A 22,692-nucleotide genomic window follows, 5' to 3' on the forward strand; every position below is an offset into this window, starting at 1 on the left:
AAGAAAGAAAGAAAGAAAGAAAGAAAGAAAGAAAGAAAGAAAGAAAGGAAGGAAGGAAGGAAGGAAGGAAGGAAGGAAGAAAGGAAGAAAGGAAGAAAGGAAGAAAGGAAGAAAGAAAGGAAGAAAGGAAGAAAGAATGAATAGAAAGGTAGGAGGAGAACCAGAAGAGTGTATTATCATGAAACCCCAGTGAGGAAAGAGTATCCTGGATGAGAGAGCAGTCAACAGAGTCAAAGGAAGTAGACAGATCCAGAAGGATAAGGACTGAGAAGAGAGCGCCATACTAGACAATTTAGATATCACTGGAAACTCTAAATGGAACAATTTCAGTTGTGTCATGAGAGTGGAAGCCAAACTGCAAAGGGCTGAGGAAGGTGACAAAAGGAATTGATAGATTAGACAGCTTTCTCAAGGAATTTTGCTGAGAAAGAAAGGACCATATAGGACTACAGCATGAGTGGATGGCAAGGTTTTGTTTGTTTGGTGTCTGTTTTAGGATAGAAGAGGACATGTTGAAAGGCAGTAGTGAAGGTACCAATATATAGGGAGAGGTTGAATACGGGGGTACAGTGAAGTGGAGAATGACTGAAGATGCAATCTGTTAGAGAAGCAGTAGGGGATGGGATCAAGGACATATGGCCTCTATCTGAGAGCTGAAAAAAGGAGCAGGAGATGATGCCATGGGGCTTTGAGATGAAGAGACTGGGAGAACAGGGAAGTCATGTCAAATAACTTCAGTTTCCTTGGTAAAGCAAGAGGTGAGGTCCCCACTTGAGAGGGAGGAGAGGGGTGGTGAGGTTTGAAGAGGGAAGAAAATGTTTGAAATAGTTTTTGTGGGGAGTGAGAAACAGAATCAAATAAAGAAGTCAAGGCGGGATTTCAGTCATGTCTAACTCTCTGAGACCCCATTTGGGGTTTTCTTGGCAGAAATACTTGAGTGGTTTCCCATTTCCTTCTCTAGCTCATTTTACAGATGAGGAAACTGAGGCAAACAGGGTCACACAGCTAGTAAGTGTCTGAGGCCAGATCTGAACTCAGGAAGATGAGTCTTCCTGCCTTCAGGCCTAACACTCTATCTACTGTACCACCTAGCTGCCCTTATGGTAGGATAATAGGTAACATAAATTTATAGTGTTCTCAGAATGGTGATGAGATTTCCTCTTGCTGCATTCAACAGATTGTGAGTAGGAGCAAAGGAGGTGAATGGTGGGAGTAAATCCTGGGCTGAAATTTGGCAAGAGATGAACAGTAAGATGTGAGAACAGAAGACCTTGTTTAGTTGTTCTACCCTCTGAATTTATTTAATTCTAATGAAATAAATCTATAGAACAATCATCTCATCCTGAAAGTAAGATCCATGGGGCTCTCAATTCAAAAGCAGCATAACAAAAGACACACAAATACTCAATTGCAAACATTACCTCTGGATTTTTCCTCTTACCTAGCAAAGTGTACATAGTAGCTTAATAAATGGTTGCTGAATAAATAAACAAATCATGAATGGACATTAATTAAATGGAATATTAGACAACTAACTGTTCTCTGCATGCCACACACTCCTGACTTATACAAAGACAGCGTGGTATTATGGTAAGAGCAGTGATTTGTAGATCAAATGACCTAGGTTTCCATACCAAGTCCTTTCTAGCTTTAGACCTATGACCCTATGATTTAATTCAGACATGATCTAGCCAGCTCCTGGTCTAGACTTCTACTTCCACAACCCAGTTTTGTGGGATAATTTTCTTCATCCTCTTCCTCCCTTACTCCCACCCCTTCTTCTAAGGATTATTAAAACATATTAGAACCATGCTCAGACCCTCTGTCCCTCTGTTTATAAAGCCTGATGATGACAACAGAGATCTGAGGATATACATGTGTCACCTTCCCACAGTAGAATATTTTTCATCTAGTTCCTTATGATTTCTTGCTCACATTTACCTTTGTATGTTTGGATTTTCAGAGTTGATCTTTTCTCAGAAATTCTTGAAATCCAACTGTTTCATTAAAAATCCATTTTTCCCCATTAAGAGCATACTCAGTTTTGCTGGTAAATTGTTTGGTTGTAGGCTTACCCCTTTTGCCTTCCGGAATAGTTTCCTAGGTTCTCATTTATACTGGTAGCTGCTTAAATCTTATATGATCCTCACTTAGTTCCTTACTACTTTAGTCTTTATTTCTGGCTTCCTTTACTATTTGCTCTTTGACCAAGAAGTTCTAGGTTTGGCTATAACATTCCTGGAAGTTTTCATTTTTGGATTTCCTTAAGGAGATGGTGAGTAATGGATTCTTTTTCTGCTTTGCCCTGTGGTTCTAAAAGATCGTTTAGGATTTCTTGAAATATGATTTCTAGCCTGCTTTTATTTTGGTAACATTTTTCAGGCAGTTTGATAATTCTTAAATATCTCTCCTCAATTTGTTTTCCAGATCAATTGTTTTTGCTACAACGTAAGATATATTACATTTTCTCACCCTTTTTTCAGTCTTTTGGCTTTGATGAAAGTAAACAAAAAGAAGCTCTTGAGGGGAGATTTCATTTAAAAAATTCTTTTTTTTTAAATCACCATTTTAAAAAGACTATTTCTGGGTCACCAGATAGTATGATGACTTTATTCTTTAACAACGACAATAAACAACTCTCCCATTTCTATTCATATCATATTGTTATAAAGCAGATCAAAATCTTAAGATTAACTAAATACAAACCATATTTCCTTAAAGATACAAGTTAAGGCATGAGAGGATTGACTTCATATTGTAAATTAAAGGTCTTCTAGTTTTACTGTAGGTGGGTTGACTCAACTGTCCAAGAAAATGGCTTCTGTCAAGGTGATTAGACTCCACTTGATAAATATTAATCTGGCAATGAATTAAACCCCCCCAAAATGGGAGCAGTAAACTGTAATGTCTATTGAAAGTAAGACATTTTTCCTATAATCAATGATTTTAAGTCTTATGCAGAAACAAAAGAGGAAAAAAACTCAACGAGATTGACTTCTGAAATGTCCTTTAAGTAGTTTCCTTAAGGGTTGCCAAAGGAACTGTTTCCTTTCCATCTGTTCTCATTGTCTTCATATATTCCTTTGTCCCATGGGGTTCAATAAATATCAAATGCTAGAATAACTACAGCATAGGTTTTACTAATGATCATGTTCAATCAGAAGGGGATAGAGCTGTAACTAAGTCAAAGCAACTGAAACTTTGCCACATGATAGTCAAAGTCAAGATGGGTGCAGACAATATTTTTAGTACTTCTAGTGGTATAAAACAGCTGTACTTATCACCTAGTGAGCAAGAATAATTAGCAAAAAAGTAAACTACAAGACTCTGATGGCTTCCCTTTGTAATAATCACTGACCAGATAAGCTCTTCCCTAGCCTAACCCACCCTGCTCCACAGGCCCAGTCAGGTCAGCCTCCCAGAAGCAACCTCTCACTGACTCAGAGTCTCTTAGATCCCTCTCTAGCTTCAGATGAACTGAAAACACCTTTTATGTCCCTTTACTCAGGTGCATATTGTATCTCTTGCCTCAGAGGCAAAATCTGATGGTTATGACTCTGGAGAGATATTCTGCTGTAACAGAAATAACACTGGATAGAGATTCAGGAGACCTGGGTTCTAGTGCAGGATATAGTGTGACCCCTTTAGCAAATCATTTAACCCCTACGTATCTCAATTTCCTTGTCTGTAAGATGAGGGGGTTGATCAGGATGCTCTCTATATTCTCTTCCAGCTCAAATGATCTATGAATATAAAGAAATTGTCACCCTAAATGAATCCAGTAGAAAAGAAAGTCTGAATATTTTTAACGCAATAACGTATGCCTCAAAAGATCTTCATAAAGAACAAGAAACACCTCTCTGCATCACTCTAGTCATCACCCACTTCACAATTGTGAATCAAAATGGGGCAAAAAGTAATGAAAAGAGTAGAGTCAGGAATGAGAAGAAGCAGTAATCTATGGGAATGTCAACTATTTCTGGGTCACAGGATAGTGCTGTGACTGTGTTCTTTAAAAATAATTTTGAACAAAAAAATACACCATCCCATTTTCATTCACACAATACATTTATAAAGCAGATCAAACTCTCAGGACAGACAATACAAATCATATCTCCTTGAAGATCCAAGACAAATCATAAGAAAAAATATTTTTCTTAACTCTTTTTACATACACATGCAAAATATTTATACTCAGCAAGAAAAGAGAATAGAAATGTCATGTCTCTAAATGAAAAGTATAGTTTCATGTTTTTATTCAAAAGAAAATGGACCAAGAAAGATCAAATCTGTGGTATAGTATAAAGAGTACTGGATTTGGAGTGAGAGCAGTTCAGTTCAAATTCAGCCCTACCATTAACAAGCTGCAAGATTTGGGGCAAGTGAACTCAGCTGGCTGTGACTTGCTCTCAGTTTCATTACCCAGAAAATGGGGATAACAATCCCAGACCTGCATTCACAGGGGTTGCTATGAGGACCAAATGCAAGGTATATGAATTCCCTAGTAAATCTTAAAGTTCTGCAGTTATCATAGAATTTCAGAGATGGAATAGCCCTTAAAGGTACACAATACCCACTGGTACTTGAATACAACATCTCCCTATTATATCCTTGATGAATAAAAGTCATTGAGCATTTGCCTGAAGAATCCTATAGAAGAGAGAGGAGGAACCTACATCTTCTGAGGTAGTTAATTACATTTCTGTAGAATTCTATTAGGACAATTTTCCTTGTGTAGATTGTCCTCTCCTACTTCCATCTATCCGATTGCTCCAAACTTTTTCCTGTGGGAACAAGGAGAGTAAATCTAATCTCCCCTACATCTTTACCTGAAGACAGATACCATGTCACCCTAAGTTCTGTCTCTCCCTTCTCTAGGCAAAACACATCCAGTTCCTTCAACTATTATTCATGATATGTCACAGATCCTAGTTCTCTCATATTCTCCAGACATATTCCAACTTGTTTTTGTTTTTATTTTTACGTTTTTTTAGCTACTATGTTTCACTAATGACTTATATTATGCTCATGATCCACTAAAACTCCCAGGTCTTCTTTGCCTAAATTGATGAAGTTACACAATTCTCATTTTGAAGTTAATTTTTTGGACAGGAATAGATGACTTTTACATTGATCTTATTAGATTTAGTCCATTACTCTAGCATATAAATGTGTGTGTGTGTGTGTGTGTGTGTGTGTGTTTGGCATTGGCCCATTCCATTTGGGGTTTTTGTTCTTGTTTGCATGGCACCTCCTCCAGTAGACTATCCCTGCAATCATCCATTATCTAGCTAATCATCTTTAATTTCTCCCTCCCTATTGCTCATTGCTGGCTGTCTACAAGCCCACTCAAGTCTCTCTCATCTAATAAACATGCCTTACTTAATCCAACCATCCTCTCATGCTAACTCCTACATCTTTCCTCCTTTTCATGGGCAAAGTCCAAGAAAAAGCCACTTATTTTCATTCTTCCATTTTCTTTCATTCACTTCTCAAACTTCTCAAATCTTGCTTCCCACTTCAACATTCAACTGACATTGCATACTCTAAGGTTATCAGTAATCTCCTAAATGCAAAAAGCCTCTTCTCAGTGCTCATCCTTCTTGACTTCTCTGCAGTATTGGATACTGTTGATTACCCAAACAAACACTCTCTTCCAAACACTCTCTCTGGGCTTTAACCACTATTCTCTCTTGGGTCTCCTGCCTCTCTGAGCACTCCTTTCACTCTCCTTCATTGAAGCATCACCTACATTTTGCCTTCAAATGTGAGTGTATCCCAAGACTTTTTCCTAAATCATCTCTCTAAAAATCCTTTCTTTTGGTGATTTCATCAGCTCACATGGGTTTATCAATCATCTATACATAAATGATTTCCAAATCTAGGTAGTCAGTTCTGATCTCTCTCTTAAGCCTTTGTCTCACATCACCAACCACCTAGTATTTCCAAATGAGATAACATAGGCATCTCAAAGTCAAAGTGTCCCAAACAAAATTATCTTTCCCAAAAAAATGTACCCCTCTTCCAAACTCCCATATTTCTGCTGGGGGCATAAATATCATTCTAGTCTCACAAAATTGGTCCATTATAATTATTCCTGACTTATCACACTATCTCACTTCCCCTCTCTTACTGTACAGAGCCAGTCATTGAGTCTTTTGAATTCTACTTTCATAACATTTCTTGAATCTACCGGTCTCTGTTTCTCTATTCACATAGCTAAGACCTTACTTCAGCCCCTCATCACTTCTTGCCTGGACAACTACAGTATCTTCTTGATTCATCTTTATGGTATCAAACTGATAGCCCTAAAGCAAAGTTCTCGTCATATCATTCTGTGTTAACTAAACTGCAGTGGCTCCCTAGTAATTCTAGGATAAAATACAAACTGCTCTGTTTAGTATTCAGAGTCCTTCATTCAAAGATCCAATCTACTTTTCCAGGCTTATTATATCATTCGCCTTCAGACAACTCTGAAGTTGAGGAATATTTGCCTGCTTGTGTGCTTGTCAGTCACACAATATTACAACCTGCAGTGCTGTGCTTTTCCTTAGGCTGTTCCTCTCTCCCATCCTGGGGCTTGGAATGGACTGCCCCCTCACCTTCAACTCAAAATCTCCAAGCTTTTTTCAAAATTCAGTTTAGATACAGTCTCCTACATGAGACCTCTCCAGATGTTCCTATCTACTGGAGTTTCTCCCACAGACATCACCTTGTATTTACTTTTTATATTCTTATATGACTACAGGCTGCCTCCCCTCACTGAATGTAAACTTCCTAAAGGCAGGGATTGTTTCACTTTTGTCTTTGTATCACCCAATATTTAGCACAGCTCCTGGTACCTAGAAGGCACTTAAAAAGGCGTGTTGTTTTATGGTCATAAAACATATTGTGTATTCCACCCTTAGCTTCTAGACATAGGAAAACTGAATGAGTATGTTATCTATGACTTTAGCTTAGGCACTGATAAAAATGCTAAGGAACAAAGAGTCAAGCACAGATGCTTGGGCACACGCCAGATAGCCCCTTCCAAGGTGACATCAAAGCATTAATTGCTACTCTTTGGATCTAGTCATTTAACCAGTTCCAAATTCATCTAACTAGCTCATAATCATACATCTTGTCCACATAATTAGTATATAGCACTATGTCAAACACTTTGCTGAAGAATACTATGTCTACAACATTCCTTTAATCTACCATTCATGCCATTTTGTGGCTGTGCTGGTTTATTTTTGGTACAAACACATGATTTTATCCAATAGAGGAATTCCACCTATGGGAAGTCCCTCCACTGATATTACTCAGCAACTAGGTTTATAATTGTCTAGAGAGCTGCCTGGGGCACAGGGAGATGAAGCAGTATGGCTTAATTGTGGGCATACCTCAAAAAGCTCTGTCCTAAGCCCTCAAATCTAATGTGTGCCTGTGGTGTGAGCCCACATAACTCAAACAACAGAAGCTAGATCTCAAAGGGGAGGTGGAGGGAGGGAGAGAGAGACAGGGAAAGAGAGACAGACAGAGAGAGACAGAGAGAGAGAGAGAGAGAGACAGAGAGACAGAGAGACAGAGAGAGAGAGAGAGACAGAGAGAGACAGAGAGAGACAGAGACAGAGACAGAGAGAGAAAGAGACAGAGAGAGACAGAGACAGAGAGAGGGAGACAGAGAGAGACAGAGAGACAGAGACAGAGTCAGAGAGACAGAGACAGAGAAAGACAGAGACAGAAAGAGAGAGACAGAGAGAGAGAGAGACAGAGAGACAGAGATAGAGAGAGAGGGAGACAGAGAAAGAGAATTAAAGAAAGAAACAGAAGCTCCACCAGTCAGTTCTGATGCCTGGTAATATTTCTGATGAATGGCTTGGAGAAAGAAAAGAATGAAACTATGACAAAAGGTAGTTTGAAGTATTAATGTTGTATTTCAATTATGCAGGCTTCCATGAGCCTTAGGACAAACCAGATAGCAAATGCAAACAAACTTATTCTTTAATGACTACAATGAATACTACTGAAAGTATTTAATGGTTAAAGGCCAAAATAAGGATTTCATATATGGATTTTTTGAAACTTAAAAATAAGATAACTGCAACTTAAAAATAAGAACTTCCACAGTGTGTGTATGTATGTCTTCTTTTAATCCTTCTTTTCTTCTATTTCTCTGATTGCCCTTTTATACCATCTCTATCACTAAACAACTTTACATCCCCAATTTTCCATCTGCCTCAAAGCCAATACCCTTATCTTATCATCCCTACTCTCAAATTTATTATTATTTTACATTGTCAGTTTTGAATTTTTTCATTTTTTCCCCAAGAATCCATGACAGGATTGATTTAATGGGAGGATAGCAGAGCCTCATTAGTGTGCAATAATGGCTTGGAAACTTGTTTCAGATAACTAAATTCTACCAATTACTGACTGAATAAACCTGATAAAAAAAAACCATCAAGAATATTGGAAAATGTACTTTTGTAGCTGTGCTAGTCTGGCTCAGGATTTCAAGGAGCAGAAATAGTATCTCAGGTTCAGTGGATCTAATTACTGGGTTGACTGAATAATATGCAAACCTTATGGACATATTCACTAATATAAGAATGGTACAAAAGACCTACACAAAGCCACTTTGTTGCCCACCCTCTGGGTCCAAAGTTTTTTTTTTCTAGTTTGGAAAAAATGAAACTATTCCCAGAGGCTAAGCACTATGTAGAAAATAACGCCATGTTATCACTCCCCTACCCCACACACCACACAGGGCCCAAAGGACATGCAGAAGTTACTGCCATCATCTCTAATACCTCTGTGTCTGGTAAAAGTGTTGAAAGTGGTTGCTGATTCAAATGTCTTCAACCATTAACCTATCTCCTCTCCTGCTAATCTAGGTAGTTTATACTTTTGTAAATATTATTCCATTTGATTTAAATCAACTATACTGGCACATAATTGGATATGTATAGAATGGTTTTACTTATATATACATATATATTTTTGTGTAATGGTAGCCATCTTGGGGAGGAGGAAAAAAAAGTAAGTTACATGATAATTTTATTATATATTTAAAAGGAATAGCAAGTTGCATATAATAGACTTGCAGTTTCATGTACTATCATTTTTTTTTCCTATTCTACATTATGGAAATGCTTGTTTTATTTCTTAAGTTCAGAATAAAATAAAGTTGTTGGGTTTTTTTTTAAAGACACTGTTAAAACTAAGTTTTGCTGTCCTGGGCTTCATCTAAGCTTCATTTCTATAACTATATTTTGTTTTGGGTGAAGCATTGTCATGGAAAAAAATATGGATTTATAATCAGAAGACCAAGGCCCAGGTCTGCTACCTGAATGACCTTGGGTAAATCATTTAATTTCTTTAGTCCTCAGTTTTCTCATCAGTTCCTCCATATCTTATACCCTAACTATAGGTAAATTTCAAAGTTCTGTGCTAAGCCATCTTCTTTTCTTTTTTCTATTTTCTGTCTCCTTGTGATTTTATCAGCTTCCATGTATTCTGACATCATCTCTAAGTAATTGACTCCTAAGTCAAGATCCAACTCCAGTCTCTCTTCTGAACTCCAGTACTGCATCACCAACTGCCTATTTATTTTAAAATAATTTGGTATATTTGGTACATAGACATATGTTGTCTTCTCCAACAGAAAGAAAGCTTTCGTAAGGGCAAAATCTATTTTATTTTTGTTATTGGATGCTCAATGCCTATCACACTCCCTGGCACTGAGCAGGAGCTTATTGACTGACTGATTTATAGAATGAAGATATTGGGCTAGTTGATCTCTAAAGTTCCTTCCAGAACTAAATCCAGTGATCCTAAAATGCTTGTATTTTCTGACCTCTACTTTACTGATGATTTGGGAATGTTAGGCAGATAAGTGAGCCCTACTCAAGCTCCAAACTATGATATTAGGGTAGAGATGAACCAATCTCTCAAGACAAATGATCCAAAGTTTTATTTATTAACAAGTTCTGGGGAAGAGAGAAGGAAGGTCCTGCTTATTTCAAATGTGAATGAAGGCAGTTTAATGTAGATTCTCACGAGGCTGGGAATTTGAAATTGGAGCTGCTCTCTGCTCCATCAGCTATTGGGAAGAAGACTTTTTTTCAGATAGAGTTAAAAGATGCTGGCAGTAAGTCTGAGCTCAGTGACCAATACTGATTCCAGAAGGTAGATGATGAAACATTCTCAACTCTTCTATGTAAGAAGAATTGGGGCAGGAGGGAGGGAGAAAGGAGGAGCATACTGTGTTATTACAAGATGGAATGTGACATATGCAAGGAGGCCTGATCTGTGTCCCAGTGGGTTTTATTCAACCATTTTTAATCTGTCAAAAGTGTGGCAGTGGTATGAATAATTATAATGCCACAATGCATTAAAGATATTAATAAAATTTTTAAAATAAATAAGCAAATGAATTCATGCTCCCTTCAACTTTTATGCTTTCTTCTGGTTTTTCTTTTCCATCAGTGGATCCTGGTCAAGTCAATATTTAAAAACAAACAAATTGTATTGATATGTTTTGCTTTGACATTACCTTCATTTTAAAATATATCTTTTTCCCTTCCTCCTAACCATCAAGCCATTGCTTGTAACAAAGAGTAAAAAGGAAAGGAGAAAAAAGAAATTCAACAAAACTAACAGGAATATCTTATCTGAAAGTAAATGCAATTGTTCCACACTCATGGACCCCTACATCTTCATAGGAGGAAAGTATGTTTTTTGTTATCTCTTCTCCTGGGCCAAGCTTGGGCATTATGATTACACAGAAACCCAATTATAAACAAAAAAGCAAATTTTTCAAGAAAGACCTGTAAGCTTATTATCACCATATGATATAGTACTGGTAAAGATCCACCTGAATGGTCTATGCTACACACCTGGATACCCAGAGTACATGTATACACTCTGACTTGAGCCATGAATGGTGCAGATGACTTTGCTAATAGACTATCAAGAAAAAGGAGAGCTTCATTTATTTTGTCTTTCAACAAAATTGCATCTATTTTGTATTTACTGTATTTACCATTCAATTATTTTATAAGCAGCTGACTTTGTAGAACAAAATCTAGCCTTGGAAGCTGTCTCCAGACAACATTTCTTCCACAACCAAATCATTCAAGTCTATGAGAGATATGGCTATGGGGTAACTTTATTCAACAATCTGTTGACTCTTGACATCCAATGAGATATAAAACAAGGAGACAAGTTCACCTAAGGTGTTTCCTATCATCATGGAACCTCCCCAGAGTTCAAACAAAAAAAGAATTCCCAGTTGATGGTCATGGTCCTCAAATGTTCATATTCTCAGGTGACACCACCAATTAAGGAGGCCTGGAACACTATGAAATCTCATCAGTGAAATCCAGAGCAACATTAACTAGTCACAAGAAACACAATGGATGAAAAGTACATCTTGAGGTACACTGCCAACATGCAGTTGTATTATACTGCAGCTTGTCAATCAGCTGAGTTCAGCATGAAGTAACTGAGAGAGGTCCTGCTGGCTCTTCTCTAGGAAACTGTGCAGTGCTTTCAAGGATCTTAAACTACCCAGTGTCACCAAAGAACGTTTCTTTAGCACCAATAATGTCTGGGTATGCTATGTGGTTGTGGCTCAGAGAACACCATGATCTTGGAAGAATCAATATTGCAAACCACCAGAAAGTGCCCAGGTGAGTGAGTATAAGTCTTCTCTGGGCATTTTATGGATGATGCTTCACATGCAACAAGCCGCATAACACACATTATCCAGGATACATCTGACTGGGAAAGGAATTGGGCCGGCGACGCAGTGAGAATGAGAGAAGACAGACGGGCAGCAGAGAGTGGCACACTGAGACCCTCAGGATATGAAAAGAACTAAGGGAAGGGCACCAATGAGCTGAAAAGATCCTTAGTGGAAGATTTATGGGGAAATACAGACAAAAACTGCCAAGGAAGCACTAAAGTAAGGAGTAAGTACCTGAATTGACTAGCTGTTGCTCCATGATCCCACAGCCCAGAACCTCAATCCATTCTCCTTGAAAGTTGATCTCCATCTCAAAAGACGGATGAGTGAAAGGGAAGTAGCAGTCCACCCATCTAATCTCCAGGCCTGTAACAAATATTTCAAATAAATAAATAGTAGGTGTTAAAAGGCTTCCCATTCCCTCCACGTGGATCAAACTTGCCCTTCAGCTAATGACACCAATTACTGTATTCTGAGGAAAATAAATAGCAAACAACCTAATTTGCAACACTTTAGTGTGAGGCAATAAATCTTTAAACTTGTGGGAAAAATGACCATGTCTTTTCTAATATGAAAAACACTTTGTGCAATTCCAGTACCCTCTGAAACCAAATCAATCACTTGTCAAATTTCTGCAACCACCTGGTAGAGGAGGAAAAATAAGGCAAGATCATGGGAAAGCAGGTAATTCTGTTATTTTCTGTAAGTGGAAATGACTAACAGCTCCTGGGAGATTGAAAATCAGGGGGAGGAGGCTTATTTCTTCAGTGTGTTGTCTTTCACTTTAAGTCATTGTCTCTATGACCCATTAAAGAAAAATTGATAGACTTTCATTTCTTTTTAGACACAATAGAAAACTTTTTTTAAATGTCCCTCTGAATATTCCAGTGCTACATCATGTATGAACAATTAATCCCAGATTTACATCTAATTTCTCTAAATCATCATTGTATACTATCATTTTATCCTCAAAATTCTAGGAGATAAATGCCCATTTAACAGATAAGGAAGACATTGATTTAATTGACTTGCCCAGGGTGATACAGCCACTATGTGTCAGAGGCTGGATTTGAACTCAAGTCACCCCAAGTCCAGAACCCATGCGTTATCCACTGTGCCAAATAGCTGCCTACGTCTATTACATCTATGGGGTCAGTTAGAACCTCCCAGACTCAGTCTCTCGCACCCTTCAATAAAGAGGCACTAATGGCCACACTGGCATGAGGCAGCTCTCCCTGTCAGGAAACAGAAGTAGGAACTGCTTGGTTGTGGGGTAGAAAGGTTGGCTAATGAAAGGAGATTATCTTTAAGGTCTCTTTCAGGCATAAAAAAACATCCCTTAGCTCTAAAACTCTTGTAACCCTCCCTTGCAAGTCACAGCAGGTAACTGTCACAAACCACTTTAACAGCTGTGCTCCCCTGAAAGACTAGATTTCCAGAAACAATCTTGGGCATCCGAGTATGTACCTTGCAAGCATTTTCTCAAGACGAACTGCATTTAGTTAATTTTCTTTGGACAGCACCTACAACAGTTCATTGAGCTTTGGGCACTTAGCTAGTGTTTTATCATAATGATAATGAAAAATACATTAAAATAGGAATAAAGGCCAAGCTCATTTTGCATATCTTCATTTAATAGAATGTTACACATGAATTAAGCAGGGATTCACCTTACTTATCTAGATAACTTATACCTATGTACATCAAAGATGATTATCAAATACAGCCAAAGAACTTTCAAAAAATAAGAGGAGAAGGGAGGACTTGAAGAAGGTGTCAGAATGTCAGTTAACACACTAAGTGAAGCCTGTACCTAATGGATACTTGCTGATTAAAAGCAGTGAGTAAATAATGTCTATTACTCCCTTACTAAGAGTAGCTTTCCTGTGACCTTTCATTAAAAAACAAAAACCAGTAATACCCATGTACTGTATCTGAAGCATTCTGCATTTTGGCACTTATAAACTATTTCTAGGATTCTGCTTCAATAGAATGGGGCAGGAGGGAAGTACCTAAGGGATTCCTTGAGACACACAGAGATTTTTCCCCCAAATATGCCTTGTGCATAAATGGTTTGGTCTGAGTTTTTAAAAGGAATACATGAATTAATAAAACGTTTAAAATAAGCTATTCATATACAGCCTTTAACCCCATTCTTGTAATTTGGTCAATGGTAAAGTGTTTGCACAAAGGCATCAGAATCCTCTATCTTTTTGCCTACTTCAGATTCCTCCATCTTCTGAAGTAGAAGAAAATTGTTCTAAGTGTAGAAGTGCTCACGTGAAATCAAGAAATAAACTTACATATGAAGGGACAGAAAAATTTGTCTCAATTCAGGCAAAGCTTCAGTGTTCAAAAGTCCATGACAGTGATAAAAATGAAGAATGGAGAAAAGCAGAAACTGCTGATAGTGATAGCTCAGAAAATAAGATTGATTAGATAAAAAATCCAGGTAGCAGAAGTTATACTTAGTGAATTCCAGCTTTTTTTCTCCTTTCTTTCATCAGCTCTTTTCCTGAAAGATGAGTGCTTTCTACAGCTGCCTGACATTCAGGTCACAAAACAAATAACTTTGGTTTCTCTCTAATGTGATGCTTTTTTCCCCCCACACTCAAGTCTTTTGCCCAGTTCTTCTAAATTGACAAAAATTAAAGAATATTAAACTCCTTAAAGTTCAGCAGCATGCTGCTTCACTTGTAGTGATGATATAAAATATCTGAGAGGAATTTTAGTCCGTTAGCCCATTATTTTTGAAACACATTACGTTTCAGTTTCATGTGCTAAACTTGGCTATTTAAGAGCAAATTATGCTCTATGTGACCAACTCCACAAAGTCAAAAGAGGAGGCCGTTGAGCTGGCCTTCGTCTCTTAACACAGTATGGAAATGGCCATTGATACCACATGAAGGTGACCGAAGATCTTTCCTTGTTGGGATATGCTATGGATACTCGAAAACTCAATGAGAATGAAAGACTGGATCAAGGCTAATATGGAGTTAGGTCATAAAAGGAGGGATCAGGAATCAAAAACAGAAAGAAAGAAAGAAATCAGTCAGTCACAAGTATTTATTAAGTGTTTACAACCTGGTAGGGAATGTACTAAGCACTGAGAATATAAAGAATGGAAAAAGAGCAAGGTCTCAAGGAGCTCCAATTCCAAAGGGGGAGTCAATATGTAAATAACTGTGCATGAGAGAAATATACTGTGTAAACAGAAGGTAATTACAGAGAAGGAGGTGAAGGGTCAGGCCCGTAGGCAGGAAGGAACTTGAACAGTGAAAGGTCTTAAAGGAGTCCAAGGAAACAGGAAGCACAAGTGAGGAAGGAAACAAATCCAGAGAAAGCTATTCCACAGGGAAAAACCAAGTGAAAACCCACAGAGATGCAGTGTCTTGGGCAAGGAACAAAATGTCCCATGTAGGTGAACTGTCAAGAAAATAAAGGGGAATAAGGTGTAAAAAGATTTAAAAGGTAGGAAAGATACATTGTAACGATTTTTTAAAATGCCAAATAGAGGATTTTTATATTTGATACAGGTAATAAGAGAGAGTCACTGGAGCTTATGGAATACAGGGTAACATCTCAGTCCTGCACATTAGGAAAAATACTTTGGCAGCTGAGTGGAGGGCAGCTTGCAGTAAGGAGAGACTCAAGGTAGGGAAACTAGCCAGAAGGCTATATCAATAGTCCAGGCATGAGGTGGAGAGGAGGGATGGAAAGCCTGTGGTGTGAGTAGAAAGATAAGGACATATACATTCTACCTTATGAAGACAGAAATGACAATATTTGGCAAGAGGTGAGATATTCAGGGAAGGAAGAGCAAAAAGAGAAGGAGAGGATGACAGTGAGGTTGTGGGTCTGGATGCTAGATTCTGGTGGTACTTTTAACAGTAATTGGGAAATCTGAAAGAGGGGAGGGTTTAGAAGGAAGATAATAAGTTAAATTCTGGACATGCTGAGTTTGAGAGGACTGTGGGGCATCCAACCCAAAAGGCAGTTGGTGATATTACATTAGAGCTCAGAAGAGAGAATAGGGGTGGATATACAGATCAAGGAATCATCTTCATAGAGATGACAGGTGAACCTACAAGAACTGATAAAATAAGTAAAATAACATAAAAGGGAAATGGGCCCAGAATAGAGCCTTAAGGGACACTTATGGTTAGGAGATTAGATCTGAAAGAATAAAGAAAAATCATATTCAAGTTTCAGAACTCAGTCTTCTGGAGAGAAAAATTTCACTAAAGCTCCTCATGGGGAGAAGAATAAATATGTTCCATTAGAGCTAGAAGAATAGGAAGGGATAGGGCCTGGAAAAAGAGGAGCAGAACTAGAAACCATCTTCAACTATTACGACGAGTAACAGCCACTGTGTAAGTTCAATGAGAAGAAGACTGGGTTTCCAGCAACCCACATTTTAAAATTTCAGTCGAGAAAAGTTGGAGACCTTTTTAGTTCCATGAGGAGAGGTGGGGTTCATCAGAGGATGAGACAGCATTTTCCTTTCTGGGAAGTCCCAAAATTAAAGGAGCACTATAAGCCTAGAGGCTCACCAGAGGAAGGCTGGTTGTTTCCTCCTAGAACCTCCATGCTAAATAAGAAAGGGCCAGGCCACTAGGCCAGGCACGTTCATGCCTTTACTGGCCGTCTCTCTCTACTTTTAAAGAGTAGCCTTCTCGCCCTAGAAGCTGCCTTTGCCATTGTCTTCTAACCCTGGAAAATCCCTCCAATTTAAGGGATCTTTTCCTCTGATTGGCTGTTTCCTCCAGGGCAGAGACTATCATTTTGTTTCTGTCTATATTCTGTATCCCCAGTGCTAAGCACAGTGCCAGGCACACAGAGTTAGTGCTTAATAAATTCTCGTTGACTTGACTTCACCAGAGGATGAGAGAGCTCATCTCTCTGCCATCTCCTTATGTTTGCCTTTCAGTGGAATATCAACTATAGGGTAGCACTCTAAGTTTGGAAGACTATAGAGTTCCCTTGGGGAAAATAGGTGAAGTTATCTTGACTATTATCTTGACTTATAGGTTCCTGAAAGTCCTACCTATTTTGAATATTTTTATGAGAAGATAGGACAATAAATATGTGTGTGTGTCTGTGTGCGTGTGAATGCGCTTGAGTGCTTTGTAGGGGTGCTGAGGGTCCCAATGAATCTAGAAAAAAATGGACCGAATGTTGAGAGTCCTAAGGAAATCCTGGATGGAGGCACATCCAAAGAATGATATCTGGAAAATCCTTAAGAATGAACCCAATTCATCTACATCTAAAGCTTGAAATATTGGGACACAGGTTACACATAATGCATTTTTCTTCCCAAATTAAAAATGACTTTAGCTCTGCAAAGGTTATTTTTAAAATGAAATATTTAACATATCTTGGATTTCCCTCAAATTACTTTTTTTCTGACATTTTGTACCTACCACACCTCCTTCCATTGTCAATTCCATGACCTATATTTTCTAGAAATTTTGCATTTTTAGTCTGAAAAAAAGTTTTACGTGACTTCTTGAGACTGACTGGATGATTTTTATGAACCAAAAGAAAAGCCAGAGAAGCTTTTTAGAAATTTGAAACTCAGGAATAGGATCCCTGGGAATCCCCAATAATTATACATATGTGTGTGTGAATAAATGTGTGTGTATAAGCTTGTAAATGAGGGCATAAAAATTACATGCCCTGACTCTCCTCTTGACCATCTGTTGTTGTTGTTTTCAGGGGTTATACAGGAGAATGGAATTATATATGTTGAGCCTCTAATAAATAAGTAGGGTCAAGTTCAAGGGTGTTATAGTCTTTTTGTTTATTGGTTCACTAAAACAGAACCATTCACTTTAAGCATTCTATTCTAAAGGAATTTATCAGGAGCAGCCCTATGAGGACACATGCAGGGGTTTCAACTTGTATATTTTGGAGTCAATAAAATCTAAGCTTTTAAGAACCCTTTATTCTATACATTTAATAAACATAGAAGTGTCTCAATATTGCAAGCCCCTTTCTTTCCTGTGCCAGGCACTCCCCACACTACAACATCTTACAGTATAGTATGGGGGAGTGGATATATGGTATAGTGGGAAAGATACAGGTAAAGACCTAATTTCAAATTTCATCTCCCATGACCACTAGCAAAGCCCTTCACTGATGTCCTCATCTGCAAAATGGCAATAATAACAGTGCCTATGGAGTGCCCACTTTCCAAAGTGACTATGAAGATCCAATGAAAACATGTAAACTGCTTTGCAAATTCATTTTTGTCTTTTTTTGAAGGGAAGAAGGCAGGGCAATTGGGGTTAAGTGACTTGCCCAAGCTCACACAGCTAGTAAGTTTTAAGTGTCTGAAGTAGAATTTGAACTCAGGACCTCCTGACTCCAGGAATGGTGTTCTATTCACTGTGCCACCTAGCCGTCCCACTGCTTTGAAAATTTAAAGTACTAAAAAAAGGTCAGGTAATGTGTCATCATCTGTAAAATGGGGATAATAATCCATTTGTAAAGCTTTCTAGAAAAGCTGTAAAGATTAAACTTGAGCTTCAGCATCCTCATTTATTAAATGGATAGTAACTACTTTCCAGGGTTATGAAGATCAAATGAGGAGACATAAAAAGTGCTTTGCAAATCTTAAGAGCATTATAAAAATATTAGCTTGTCTGAAAGTATTCAATTCTGAGTCATAGGGTTTGAACTTGGATCTCAGCAGTGCTACTGATTACCTTCTACCTCTAAACCTATGATTTTTGGAAGCAGTTGTGGGAAAAATATTATCACCCAGTAGTCAAGCCCTGGTAGAAGTCCACCCTACCCCAAACCTTAACCAAGGGGGGGTCTCAGAAAAGAAATACACAGTTCATTGCTGGGCTGAGAGAGACAGGGAAAGAGAAAGGAGAATTCTTTCTAGCTTGGTAGGATCCACCAGAATCATGGGCACAGCATTTGGAAACCAAAGGTTACCCAACTCCACAAATCAGCTGAATAGGACTCTGCTGGAAGAAATACAATAAATGGATATGAATTCATATTTTATTTCCTCTGGGTAATTTACTGATTCGTTTGAATGAATTCTTTCATTCTTTATTAGTTACTTCTACTTAGAGATGATATTTTCAGGTATGACTACTTTGTCAAAGGCAGTAAAGTCTTTAAAATTTGAAGATTTGGTAGTCAAAACCAAATTTTATGTATGTGTGTATATATACATGAACATGTATGTTATATATGCATATGTATACACACATATGCCCTAATACTGCCCTCCACTGGAACACATAATAAATCAAGAACTTAATTATATGCAAGTTAATGAATATAATGTGGCATTCATTTGTGTATAGGTTTTCTGTTGTTGGTATCACAGAAATTGTGGGATCCTCCAGTACTGAAGCTGCAGCATTTATTAGACGGCTTTTAAATGGCTTTCCTGATCAAGTGAGGTGTATCCTGCAGTGTTTTTGCATTAAGCAGACAATCAGGGATGCTTTCTGGATTAATGAGTGCTTAGCACAGTGCCTGGCACATTGCAGGTGTTTAATAAAGGTTTATAGATTGATAACAATTGATTAATGAACAATAATAATAATGACGATACTAGACTGCACGGATAAGAGAACTGATCTCTGAATAATGCAGACCTGGATTCATATTCCACCTCTGACACATATGGACTATGTGACCCCAGGCAAGTCACTTACTTACCCAGGCAACTCTCTATGACTGTACAGTAAGAGCAGAACAGGTACCAATTTGCATTAGTCAAGGACATTCCTCACTAAAAGCTCCCAAAATGATGAAATTACAGATTTTGTTTTTTATTTAAAAAACAGAAGGAAAGGCATGTTTATATTAGTTTCATGACCAACATGTGGCAGAGGATTGCTAAATGACCCTGTGGGACCAGCACCAGACATCTGATCAGCAAAAGTATCTATATCACCCAAGGAGGCTGGCCTTTTGCAAAAGCCACAAACTGTACCTTCTCTCTTTCTCTATTTTTTTCTTTCACTATGTGTGTCACTGTCTCCTCTCTCATTTTCTCTCTATGGGTCTGTGTGTCTCTCATCTTCTGTCTCTCTCAAGTCTGTCCCTGTTTCTCTTCCCTTCCCTTCCCTTCCCTTCCCTTCCCTTCCCTTCCCTCTCTCTCTCACTCTCTGTCTGTCTCTCATTTGTCTCTGGCTCTTCTTATTCTCTCTCATATCTGTTCCTCTCTTTCATGTCTGTCTCTCATCTCTAACTCCTTCTCTTCATGTCTGCCATTCTCTTTTATGTCTCTCTGTCTGTCTCTCTTCTCCCATCCTCTCTGTGTCCATCTCTGTCTCACTCTCACTCACTCATTCTCACATAGACTAGGATTACAAGATTCTAAAAACAGCACAAGACATGTCCAAAACTGAAGTCATCAATCATCATCTTCCCCCAAATATTTGTTAAAAGCAAGTCATCTTCTTAACCATCCAGCTTTGAAACACCAGAAATATCTTTTTTTTTACTTTCCCCTCTCTCATTCCTCACATGAAATCACCTGGCCAATGCTATTATGTCCATCTACACAATATCCTTCATATCTATAGTCTCTTCTCCACTCACAATTGCCACAACCCTCATTCAAGGTCTTAATACTTCTCTTTTGGGCTTTTTTAATAGCCTCATATATGCTCTGCCCACCCTCTCCACCCATTTCTGACGCCCGTGTACTGTATCAGTTTGAATACTTTATTCCATTCTTTTAAACCGTTGTCAGTTCCCTCCTATCTACCAAATAAAGGATAAATATTTTAGCTTGGCAGGCAAGGTCCTCCATAATTTGCATCTAATCTATCTCTAGAGCCTTATCTGAAACTATTCATCTTCACAAGGTTTATGTCACCTCACAGTATACTGGTCAGCCAAATCTTGACCAGCCCCATCCTGTCCTACATTTACTAACACAATCTCCTTACAAGAATACTCCTTCCACCTCTCTACCTGTTGAGATCCCTCTCTTCTGTCAAAAACCAACTCAGGTGTCAGCTTTCCCTGACCAGAAAGCCTTCCCTGGCATTCCTAGATCAGTGTGATCTTGTAATGGTAATGGGAATTTGAAGATCTTCCCTGCCCCTTAATAAGCCTAAGGGAATTTGAAGACCTTCCCTGCTATGAAAACATATCCTGCTCCCTAATAGGCTGAATGTAATCACATGGAATCTGTGGTAGGAGGAGCTTGCTGAAGGGTAGAGAAGAGCCCACAGGAAGCTGGGAGTCAGAACATTTGGAGACTGGAGAGAGGAGAGAATGCATCTGAAGGAGACAGTTAGGTGTCCAAGTGTTGGTTTGTGGGAAGGATAAAGGATGCTGTGGCTCTCTGTGCTGTTCTGGCTTATTAACTTCTTTGCTACTATGATGGAATTAGCTTACTGGTTTTGGGATTTGGTTTTCTGGTATCATAATAAATGTTTTGCTTCTGTCTTCTATATGGAGAGCCTGTTATGTTTTGCAATTGAGCACTATGCCAGTATTATAGTGGCTGTCGTCCCTATGAATATTGCATTAGCTTTACAGATCTCTCCCTCCTCAAACTTCTCATAGCACTTTATCTTCTCAAGACTAGTGACAACTTCCTTCATATTATTCATTATGTGTACAACCACTACAGACTCTCTCCCATTAGAATTTTAGCTCCTTGAAGGCAAGGATTGGGTTTCATTTTGCAAGCTCATTCTTGATGCCTTGTAAGGAGTGGGTATTTAATATGTATTTGAATAGAACTGTATAGTAGGAAAGCTTTTCATCCATTTTTTTATTATTAATGCTCTCTTCTAACACTTCTATAGAGACAAACTCTTCAGATAACAACAGGACTAAGAGCTCAATATTTTCCTCAAAATGAAGTTCTGTTAGCTTTTTATCTATCCTTATTTTCCATTATACAAAAATATTCACAAGTAGCACAAGTAGGATTACTTCAAAGAATGCTAGAGAAGTAAGTAAGCCCAAAGAGAACTCTTCTAATAACCCCCTCGTTCTCCAGATGAGTAAGCTGAGATTCAACAAAATTTAAAGATTGATCATTGCTCATAAAGTTAGCTGGGATGGGAATTAGAACCCAGATCTTCCCTCAGGTGCTGGCATTTAAACAGTCTTTTGACTTGTTCTCTTCTAGCTCTCATTCATCCAAACTGAATCTTTTTGTTTTAAAACCAAATTGTTTACGGCCAAGATTTGTTTTTCTTTCTCCTAGGTAAAAGAAGAGATATACCTTCCCCTCCAGAAAAACAATGTGGCTAATAGTAAAGAAGAGGAGGGCAAATTTACAAAAACCCTAAACATCTGGCAGGGATTGTGGAGGCTGAGTATAAATTCAAAGCCCACTTCTGAAAAATTGACGCCTTACTCACTTTGCAGGGCTCTATCCCTCCTTAGCATCAAACAAATCTGTCAGCCCTACCTCTGGGGTGAGGGTAACCTGTATGAGTACCCTGTGCACCCTTGAGCAGAATACTGCATACTTAAAAGTAGGGTAGAATTAGTACTGCTACAAGACTGATATTGGTCTTTTCCTCCTTACACAGGCCAATACAATTCTGTGCCATGGAGCCTCCAGATCTCATGCTGGAAGATCTCAGGGAGATTTCAATCCCAATTATTCCCTTTATTAAAGCATACCTAAAGTAATAAGGAAAAAAGAAAAAAAATCTCTTTTCTTTTTCTCCCACCAGCTTGATAATCATGAAATTGATCCCAGGGCCATTAGTTCTCTGCTTGTTAAAAAGAGTTACGTCACTAAAAGGCTGTTACAAACTGGTGCCCTGGAAGTATAGATGCAGGAATTCTGTTGAAAAGGTCTTCAATTGTTGGCTGACATGACTATGCCTTCCCATTACTAGTCAGATTAGAGGTGTCATTCAAAATAAGTTATTTCACTTTACATTTGACCATGAAATGAAACGAATGTGTAATCAAATCTAGCTATAGATCAAAGGTGACAAAAG

General features: G+C 38.3%; 1 protein-coding gene across 6 annotated transcripts in view; it reads right to left on the reverse strand.

Moving 5' to 3' along the window:
- FARS2 (phenylalanyl-tRNA synthetase 2, mitochondrial) overlaps positions 1-22,692 on the reverse strand; it is a 631,346-nt gene that overhangs the window by 410,550 nt on the left and 198,104 nt on the right. For 5 of the 6 annotated variants that reach the window (XM_069103546.1, XM_069103541.1, XM_069103542.1 and 2 more), the window contains one exon: positions 11,969-12,100. The exons of the other annotated variant lie outside the window; for it this stretch is intronic. In XM_069103546.1, the coding sequence (XP_068959647.1) occupies positions 11,969-12,100 (132 nt within the window). The remainder of the gene's footprint in view (positions 1-11,968; positions 12,101-22,692) is intronic. 6 annotated transcript variants of the gene reach the window in all.

Source organism: Petaurus breviceps, unplaced genomic scaffold, assembly GCF_028583685.1.
Source record: "Petaurus breviceps papuanus isolate PSGF00001 unplaced genomic scaffold, PetGlider_PUasm1.0 582, whole genome shotgun sequence".
Taxonomy (NCBI): Eukaryota; Metazoa; Chordata; class Mammalia; order Diprotodontia; family Petauridae; genus Petaurus; species Petaurus breviceps.